General features: G+C 39.6%; 1 protein-coding gene across 2 annotated transcripts; it reads left to right on the top strand.

Annotated features, from left to right (window-relative positions):
* Window positions 1-924: 924 nt before the first annotated feature.
* LOC306894292 (neuropeptide FF receptor 2) lies at window positions 925-9,165 on the top strand. Of its 2 annotated transcripts, XR_013786680.1 has the most exons (5): window positions 925-1,055; window positions 3,510-3,589; window positions 4,426-4,588; window positions 4,694-6,835; window positions 7,221-9,120. XR_013786680.1 is itself a non-coding variant. In XM_079456722.1 (2 exons), exon 2 carries the CDS (start codon window positions 7,375-7,377, stop codon window positions 8,659-8,661), a length of 1,287 nt encoding a protein of 428 aa, XP_079312848.1. In that variant the 5' UTR covers window positions 6,291-6,835; window positions 7,221-7,374; the 3' UTR covers window positions 8,662-9,165. The 2 variants fall into 2 exon arrangements, 1 of the variants encoding a protein (XP_079312848.1); XM_079456722.1 differs by lacking the exons at window positions 925-1,055; window positions 3,510-3,589; window positions 4,426-4,588 and having other exon boundaries at window positions 6,291-6,835; window positions 7,221-9,165.
* Window positions 9,166-10,683: the final 1,518 nt, after the last annotated feature.

Raw genomic sequence — 10,683 nt, 5'->3', positions numbered from 1 at the left:
TCTGGGCTCGTGGTACCCGAGAGGCAGTTCACAGCCTCATATGAGATGCAATCTAGCAGGACGGAGCCCCTGGCATGTATGAAGACGGCAGCAGCCTGTGATCAGGGCGCTGCTATGTCTTTACTTTCTATCTCAGGGGTGTTTAGGGTGGAGCCCATGGCCATGTAACTGACTCGCCAACTGATGACCATCTAGAACGCACACGCTTTACAGAGCTGTGAAACTGTGATGAGTGCCAGGAATTGGAGAGGGTGGGTTTTGACATTTTGTGGGGCATTGTAATAAGAATTAAGTTTGGTAATATTTTATTTATGAATCTTTTTGTCAGCTTTGTTGTGGTATAGAGATTCAGGGTATTTTGCAGCTGTAAGCAGGCAACGTACACTACTGAGCTTTAGTAAGCCATTGTGTCTAAACACAGACAGGAAATTCCTGAGGGCTGGCAGATTTAATGAGCTATAACGCCAAAACAGACACTCACATGGATAGCTGTTTAATCTCCAGGATCAGCGGCCAGTTGTACACCGGCACAGAAAAACTGTGAAGAACGTCACACGGCACAAAGCAACATATCTCCCTCACAGCTGATGTCGACACTTTCTCTCCGTGAGCTCATCAAAAACACATTATCTTTCCCAGATAATGTACACACTCCATTGCCTGAAAAACAAATGCCATGATTCATTGCGATGATGATGTTTCGTGTTTTGTAATGAACAAAGCCTCATTTACCATACTCCGTGTCATTATTTCCATATACAACATCCGTTATATGTGAAATCTAAGACATGATGTTTATGAGGTACCTGAAATGCATTTTGAACTTGTTATTTTTGGTTGTCTATCAGAAATCCCCTACGGCGGTGCAACTGCTGTATTGTTATTCTACGCTATAAACTGTGTTTTGTTTTGCACAAACTCGCTGCAAACAAAAGGCCATTGATCCAGCTAAGCTCGTCCCTCACGTGGTGTCACCGTCTCTTTAAAAGATCTGTCTGCGCCAAAACAGATCCATCCTGATCAAATACAGCGCTGTTGACAAGATGACATTACGGGTAAGGAAAACACCCTTTGCTGAACTGCAAACATAGACAGGTCAGGTTTGTTTACTCTGATTTGTAAGAGCCAAATATAAAAACATTTATTATTTACTTTGTTTTTGTTTTTTATATTATTATAAATAATAATGTGCGTTATTCTTATGGAAACAGTTTTTGGTTTTGCATAAGTCTTCAGGTTAAATTATTACCATTGAAATAAGTTGAGTTAATAGATATTGGTTTTAAATACATACCAGCGGAGCGGTACGACATTTTAAGGGACAGTTCACCCAAAACAATATGAATATTCTGTAATTTATTGACCCTCATTCACCTTTCACTTTAATTAAATTAAAAACGTAAAAGTGAATATGAATGGTGACTGAGATCTCATTTGTCTTCTGCTTATAAACCAACTGACTTCATTCCATCATGTGTTGTATTTTAGATTAACCATGTTTAAAAGGAAGATTACAGGTGTGGTATAACATGGGCTGAGTTTTATTTTTGGGTGGACTATCGCTTTAACTCGGCATAGATCATCCGTCAGTCTCTCTCTGCATGCTGAACTAATGATGCTTTAATTATTTTCTATGCCACTGCATTCAAACTAATGGGGACATTAATTGGTTTCAATGTAGAGGGCACTCCATCACTACCTGTGAAATACCCACAGACGTCCACTGATGCCATTCAGATCAGTGCTCTTTCAACATTTATTTACATTTATGCATTTGGCAGATGCTTTTCTCCAAAGCGACTTACATTATACTATACTTTTTTGTATCAGAGTACGTGATTTCTATCTTTCAAACGTCATTGAAAGGGCTGTGAAGGAACAGTTTACCCAAAAATGTACCATCATTTTCTTTCAAACCCCATATGACTTTATTTTTCTGAGCATGAAATTCATGATGACACTTTTATTTAATTTTGTGATATTTTTCAAGTATTCCTTGAAAAAAATCTAAGACTTAGAAAAACGGCAACTCCAAAACAGAATACTATCATTGCACACAAAATCGGTTACCAGTTGGTGCTGCTCATTTTTGCTGTAATTTTGAGGCATGAAATCTCACAAAGACATCAGTGCCCATTTCGGATTTAGTCATTGGAGCTTGGCGACAATAAACACAATACACACTGAAACCGTGACAGGTTTCAAAACTCCCCTTCGGTTACCCAAACAGTCCACGCATACACTGAGATATACAAAAGCGGCTCATAATCCAGATAACAGTGCATGTGGCACAGCTCTGACAGACATTAAAGTCTCAGATGAAGCATTTGCTGGCCAATGAAGCTGAACCGATGCCGCAGACTCATACGGCAGTTCTCTGATGTCTCAACTTCTGTTCGTGCGGCTTCATCCATCACTGAGTTTTAGCATTCTCTGTATCTCCTAAATTCAGCCCTGCATCTTCATTCTGCTTCAATCTTCCATTTGCTAAACTGCTTTCATAAGAAAGCAAAGATAGATTTCAGAGTGGCACATGCCAAGAGTTTTATTTACAAATAGCATCATTTTGGGGATGTGGAGTTGGGGTGACCTCAGTTCATTCACTTTAATTCATTTTTCGGCAAGGACTAATTCAAAATGATGGACACTCATTTCAATCAGAAGAAATGGATGGGACTGGTTACATCAAGAGCACAAGATCCTAAATAAAAACATTGCGCTTGTCATATATTTAGCGTCATGTGTACCTTCAGGGCACAGAATATTGCTTTAATTTCCCAGTTTCTTTCATGACCATTCCTAACCATGCAGTATGAAAGAGGTCTATTCATTTATGATCATGTGGAAGATGAGATTTTCTACATTTTCTAAGTGTAATTGGATCTTCGGCACAGTGGATTTCAAGAACTGTGAATGCTCTTAATATGACAGATCTGCTTGATGTTGATAATTAACATCATATCAGATTTTTTTAGGGCTACAAGCAAAATACCATAACCTATCCACCTTTTTCGCAATGCGCGAAATTACCCATTATGCCTTGCATATGCGCTTAGGGCTAATGCTTCCGGTTCACCGCTTGATCCCATTATAGGCATTAGAAAGTTATTTCAAAGCTTTTAAAGAGACTTTATAATACTTTTATGTCATTGTGGTAACACTCGTTCATAAGATTTTCTGAGCTTTCTGTGGATGTTGTGACAGCCTTTTACCACAACAATTCTTGGAGAAACTTAATTTTTAACCATTAACAGAAATGTCCTCTAACATGGTAACAAATACAAAATGGAAGTGCGGAGCATCAAACAGGAACTTACTCGCGGTAATGGCGCCCTCCATGGAGACGTTAAGGAAAGGGTGGATAGGTAACAGTAGCATAATATAAAGTGAAATGTGTATATAAGCTCTGTAAATGAATATATGGCATTGTTTATATATATTTGAACTGTATTTTGAGCAAATGTGTATAAATGTATTGCATGCCGTTTGAAATTGTTTTAATGTTTCAGTTTGAGGCTTCCTGTCCTGATGGTCTGTGTCCAGGATGGAGCTTCATTTTGAAAGGTGAAACCCCAGCAGAAGCCAACAAGTAAGTCCTTCTCATAGTTGATCATTTTTGTAAACATCCTCAGAACCGGATTGCCGTTTCTAAAAAGAATGCTGCCTACATGGGGAGCTTTAGATTGTTGCCTCCGTTATCATTCTTTGGAATGGATAATGAGATCTGCCATGCAAGAGAGATACTTTTTTCATAATACCAATATATCATTTTTTTGTCTATTTTCTATATTTAAAATGTGTCTATATTCCGTCAACTTTCTCATTTAATACTTTGTATTCTACAAATCAGTATCAGGAAACTTGTATACATGTATATATACTTATATATTTTTTTTAAAAGAGAATGATGTTGAAGTCAACGTTGAATCAAAACTGACCTGGTCTTCTTGGTCTTAATTTAAATTAATTATTGGTCCACTGTTTTCCAACTATTTATCTTCATAACCACATATCACGGTGTAATTTCTCGTGTTTGTTTGAAATGGCTTCCTGTTCTGTCACGCGATTCATCGGACAATCTTTCTTAACCAATATCTAAAAAGATATTTACAGATGTAAGAAAACTCACATTCGGGTCTGGCTCGGTAAATGAAAAGAAAACAAACTTGTCATGATCCAGTCAATTCCAAATGGAGGGAAAAATGCGTCAACATTTCTCATTGAATGCATCTCATATTAAGGAAGTTTATCAAAATTGGTTGTTTTCGAATAATTTCTAGATCAAATTCACCTCTACGACTGTGATGGATACACGCTCAGGTCTCATCATATTTTTATAACAGCCTTTCAACCAGCTGGCTCGGACTCTATAATTTGCCCAAAGTGATTTGTTCATGACAGTGAATGTGTCTTTCTATCCCCTAGGTTTGAGATCAATTTCCTGTGTGACCCGGATGACAGAATAGCCTTCCATTTCAACCCCCGCTTCACTGAGTCAGATATCATCTGCAACTCCTTCATGGCAAACCACTGGGGAAAGGAAGAGAGATGCAGTAACTTTCCCTTCGGGATAAAGGAGCCTTTCCAGGTGACAAAGTGTCAGGCACTTTTTTACTGACAGAGTATCACACACAGTAGGATTGTTTTCCATGACGATTGATGATGATTTAACTCACATCGATTCTCTCAACAGATTGAAATTGGCTCCGATAGTGAACACTTTTATGTTTACATTGACGATACCAAGATCATGCAGTATAAACACCGCATGGAAGACCTGAAGGCCATCACTAAAGTACAAGTGGTGAACGACGTCAACATCTCTTCTATAGAGATCGCCAAAAAACATTGCTGAAGGCTGAGCGAAGAGCTGTGACAGCTACACAAGCTTTTGTTTACATTTGTTATCGTATATGTTTCACATTTCTGTTTACACAGCTAGTGATGAATATCCTCTTGGGTTGATTTGCCAGTGAAAGTGTGGTCATTGGTATTCATATGCCTTATTGAAACTCCATATTCAAATTTATAAATAAAAAAAGGAAATTTTGGGGTGGCTTTGATGTTGGCTTCATCGACCATCTTGGGAAGTATGTCATTTAAGATTGGAAATGCAATAGATGTACAATAAAATACATTCACTAGTCAAACTGACATAAAGCTCATAACCAAAGTACAAGCACTCACAAAAATACATGAGAACATTTATCTGCGCAAATAAAGAATGGAGAAAATGTGACAAGCAACTTAAACGGCCCCAATGAGATCAACTTATCATTATAGCAATGTCATTTTATTTTAGGGATGCACGATCAATTATCGGCCATATTGGTATCGGCTGATAAGTGGACATTTTTAACGAAAATATAACTTATATTACAGCTGATAAATTATAATAATTTCCACTGGTCAACCCACGTTAGCTCCATGCTGGTCACAGTTCTTGTCTTTCTGTCATGATCATTCACTTATATAAGCAAATTGTTGATATAGCATGTAAATACGTGTAAATGTGTCAATTATAGGGAAAGTGAAAGTGACCTATTTGTCAGTTATGGTGAACCATACCTGAAATGTGCCCTCTGCATTTAACCCATCCAGAGAGTAGTGAACACACGCACAGCAAGTCGTGAACACAAGTACACCCGGAGAAGTGGGCAGCTATCACTGCAGCGCCCGGGGAGCAAGTATGGGTAAGGTGCCTTGCTCAAGGGCACCTCAGTCGTTACCGGCCGGCCCTGAGGATCGAACTGGCAACTTTCTGGACTCTCTAACCATTAGGCCACGACAAAGCATATTGTTTGAAGCCAACTGCTGCCTGAATGCTTTCTGTCTTGAGACCTGTTACACCGTCTTTAAACCAGACACGGCGCGACAAAAGACAATAAAAAAGCATTAGAAAACATTAGAAAATAAAATGTTGTCCACATCAGATTCAGTGCAACAATGCCATTAGAACGAGCCGTGTGTCTTGTCGCATCGTGCTGGTCATGTCCGGTGTTAGACTTGTGGCTATTGAGAACACCTTTCTGGGTTGCTCTGGGAGAACATCTTTAATTTATTTCTTAAAAAAACATTATACCAGAAAGTTGAAAAAATATTGAATGAGTGTAAAGTAGGCTTGGGTAAAGTAGGCTTTTTTTCAGTCTCAGAGAATAATATGTATATCGGCCACTGTATTGGTTATCGGCTTCCAATGTTCAAGAATGATTGGTTTTCAGCCTAAATTGACATATCGGTGCATCGATGTTTTATTTATCATTTTCGATAGCATAACTATACTAATTTTACAACAGCAAATAAATAATGTATCAGATCTACTTCCGAGTTATGGGTTCGAGACCCAGAAATGCACTGATAAAATGATACAGCAGAAATGCAATGTACAGTTCAGATAAACATCTGACGCGCTTTGACGTAATATCACCCTAGCCTAACATTAATCCCGACAGTGGTTACGTCTCATAAACTATCACAAATTGAACATATCATTTACATTTTTGTCTACCTTATTGATCAAATATATCAACCAACACCCACACACACACAGTTGTACAATTTCAGCCAAACCTTTCCATCCTTTCTCGGTTCATTTCGCGCCTTTCTCGCCATATCCGCTTGTTTAATTACAGCGATCAACACCTCAAGGAGCGATGAGGTAAATATATCGCGCACCGCGGGGGCGCGCGTCACTTCTGCCACCAGAAACCGAGCCGCGCATCCTTAAGACTCGCCGCAGCCTCTCATTTCATCACATCAGCGTCAGATGAGGGAGCAAACACATTTCTCTTTTCAGAGAGCACCTGCTACAAACAGCAAAGCTGACAACCTGTTGGTATGTATTATTATTTGCTCAAAATACTTTTTTTATGCCTGAATGTGGCGCTGACTAAAATATTTAAAACATTTCTTGTCTTCCGTCTGTTCAATGAATTAAACGAGATGTCGTAAAGTAACAAGGTTATGTATTATTCATGTACTTTGTGCTGCTATTCAGTGGTTGCAAATCCTAATAGTTAAATGTTAAAAACGAGAAAGAAAAGCCACGATGGATAGATGTATTCATTTTATTTCTGCTAGTTCATTTATTTCATTTTAATTCAATTTAAATGGAGTCTGTCCAATATATAATTTAATTACTTCACTCGTTGTTTTGAATGTGGTGCTTAGATTGCTTATCCTTTTTAATTTCCTTCCTAATGTGTGCTATGTTTTTATAGTGTCCACATAAATCCTGGTTTCCGGTTCTTTGCCCGTTCTGGCTGAGAAGATGTCTTGAGCATAACAAATGAACTTTGGGAGGTTTGGATTCAGACGTCCGTCTATGAAAACGTCACATATATTTTCCAAGACTATAAGAGCCACGCAAGAAATATGAATTTCACCACAGGCTTCCGGAACAAAGGCCCGCAGCTCCCAAACACCATTTTGACTCTGAATGGCTCTTTCCATGGAGCCGAGGACTTCGGGGATGATGTTTTCCTGCACCAGAATGGAGAAATGGAGAGACTTCTGCTGCTAACAATCAAGGAGCCCACTACCATCGCACTCACCGTAATGTATTCGCTAGCGTTCGTGGTGGGCTTCATCGGAAATCTCATGGCCATTCGAATGCTCACCTGCCAGAGGAGTAATAGGATGCAGAGCATCAGTGCCACCCGGAGTTTACTTATCAACCTGGCAGTGTGCGACCTGATGGTGGTTTGCATCTGCATGCCCATCACGCTCGGCCACACCATTTACACCGCGTGGGTGTACGGAGACCTCCTGTGTAGAGCCGTCCCGTTCATCCAGGCCGTGTCTGTTTCAGCCAGCGTTCTGAGTCTGACCGTCATCAGTGTTAACAGATACTACAGCGTTCACAGCCCGCTGAGTTCCCTCTCCTACTTCACACAGAAGAAGATCTACATCACCATCGTGTGCGTGTGGGTCCTGTCCTCCGCGATCTGTGTGCCTCTGCTCTTCATGATCAAGCTGGATGAGATCCACCTGATCGACATCACCGTACCCATCTGCAGGGAGCTGTGGCCCCAGGCGAGACTCAAACAGTTGTACAACGTCCTACTTTTTGTTGCTCTCTACTGCATACCTGTGACCTTCAACCTGATCATCAGTTTCTTGACCGTCAGAAAGCTCTGGAGGGCTTCTCAACATTTCGCCGACTTTGATCCGCACAGCCAGGCGCACGCCTCGCGTCTGAAGATGCGCAAGAAGATCGCCAAGGTGGTGGTCACTTTGGTCCTCCTGTTTGCCGTCTCCTGGCTCCCTCTGTATGTTGCGGATATTCTCATCGACCGGGAGGTTCATCCGCCTGACTGGATATTGCAGGCACGCCCTTTTGCCCAGTGGTTGGGCCTCACTAATTCCAGCCTCAATCCCATCTGCTATTGCTTTTTGGGTGATCTGTACCGTTCTGCCAGAGCAGTCAGGTCGAAGTATCATCAGAGGATGCTCTCCGTCCTCAGATCCTCCAGTTCTTTTAAACTGTCCAGTTTGCTGTCGATCAAAAGCCAGCAATCAGACCGGCGCCAAGGTGCCGTGGGCCAGATATCTGTGGAGACCCTGTCCGACTGGTGTTCCAATAACAGCCAGATGGTGTCTCTTCAAAGTCTCTCAGAGAGGACAGTGTATAAAAGCAATACTGAATTGTCAAAATTATAGTCTGGACGCTTATTACTTGAAGCGATGTAGGACGCAGTAAAGGGTTTTTCATTCATGTGAAATAGCATGCAAAAGTGTGCCACTTGGCATACCGAGAAAAGTAGAAAAGTGCTTTGATACTATATTAGCATAGAACAGTTACACTGCTTCTTCATATGCATTGTGCCAAAATAAAAGATGGAAAAGGTTAGATGTAAAATAGATACAAAAAACGATTTTGTATAGACATAACTGACCCTGATTGTACATAAATGCTCAATTACTCGCCAACAAAAGCAGGACAGATGTATTTTGACTGATATATTTACTGTATAGTGCATGTAAATATGCATTCGTGTTGAGGTTAAATAAAATGTTTCAAGAATGCATGAACGATGGTCAGAATTAAAGGACCTAAATGCATTGTGAAGATTTCATTCATTGCATCATGTTTAATTAAATGCACCGAGCTTCATCGTGACTCACTTGCACTTGTCTTTTTCAATAATAAAACAATTATACTATGGATTGGTTCACTTATCGCAGCAGGGTCTAAATACCTTTGATCCTTACACTTAAAACGAAAAAATGTCTACACAATCTGACATCAAGCAGCCTACTTTTTTTCATTTCCATCAACATGAGATATTTATTGACTATGAGATTTTTAAATTTGTGAAGACTGAAAGGATTATATGTGGAGAATCCAGCATACTTTGTTTTGTTTGAAGATGAAATGTACAGATAATGTGGTTGAAAAATTGAAATAACGGTGCAAGTCGCTTTTTTAAAGGGACAGCTCACCCAAAAATAAAAATTCTGTCATCACCTTCGAGTACCAAATCTGTGTAAATGTCAATTTGGAAGAATGCTTGTAACCAAACAGTTCTTGGATAACTTTGACTACCACAGTAAGGAAAATGATAATAGCAATCTGGTAGTTGGGAGTTAAAAGTGACCCTGAACTGTTTGCTTTCCTACATTCTTCAAAATGTCTTCTTTTGTGTTCAACAGAACAATTACAGCTTTTAATATAGTCAATGATGCCCATGAACTGTTTGGTTATTGACAGCATTCTTCCATATATATTTCTCTGTGTCATATAAAATATATATATGTAGATTTGAAACAACTTGAGAGTGAGTAAATGAAGACAGATTTTGGGGTGAACTGTTCCTTTAAGTCATGAAATCTCTCAGTAAGAGCTTCTTCTATCTCGTCCACAGATGTGATATCTTCATCGCTTACATTGCCCTCATATTCATGCTAATTCAGATTAGGAACTGTCACTGCCCTGACTGTGTAGAATAGGGCTTGATTAGCCTATAATTCACTATAATGGTATTTCACTTTTGCAAGAATGAGCAACTAGCGAGAGCAGATTTTGGTAGCTGATGATTAGTAATTTTGTTCAGGAGAGTTGCGGCTCGCAGCAGTGCTGTTATTAGCCCGGGCTCAGTGGCACGTCTGTTTCAGGAACAGGGCGTAACTGAAAGTATGAGGAGAGCTTCTTGAATGAAAAACAGGTTTTATGAGTATCTTGGAGAAGAGGGTATTATCCCTCTAGATGCGCCAACATCGAATTTATATTTTAATCCAATGCATTCGTTTCATATTTGCATTCAAGTGTATGCAATGGAAAATTGCACTGCAAACACTCGACCTGGCCTGCGTCACATTTGCTTATCTGTTTTTAATTACGCAGTTGGCTAAATCCACTTATCCGATCTCTGCACAGCTCAAATAAAACTCAATAATGCAATTCAAACTCTGCACTTTTAATATGAGAATATTAAAGAGGCGTATCTGCTTTGAATAAATAAATCTAATCATTCACATTTACGCATTTGTCAAACGCTTTTATCCAAAGCGACTTACATTGCATCGTTCAATACCTTTGTTTCTGACCATGTGCAATCCCCTGGGATCCAACCCATGACCTTGGCATTATTAGCGCCATACTCTAACCACTGAGCCACTGGAACGCATTCAAAACTGTTATTTATGTGATTTTCTTAATGAGTAGCATTAGTTTATTTGGAG

The sequence above is a fragment of the Barbatula barbatula genome (assembly GCF_947034865.1).
Source record: "Barbatula barbatula genome assembly, chromosome: 5".
Taxonomy (NCBI): domain Eukaryota; kingdom Metazoa; phylum Chordata; class Actinopteri; order Cypriniformes; family Nemacheilidae; genus Barbatula; species Barbatula barbatula.
The sequence above is the reverse complement of the archived record's forward strand: the minus strand, read 5'-3'. Positions and strand labels throughout refer to the sequence as shown.

Bases quoted from the DNA above. Each gene is read 5' to 3' on its own strand.
- LOC306894292 (XM_079456722.1), top strand. From the start codon at position 7,375: ATGAATTTCACCACAGGCTTCCGGAACAAAGGCCCGCAGCTCCCAAAC.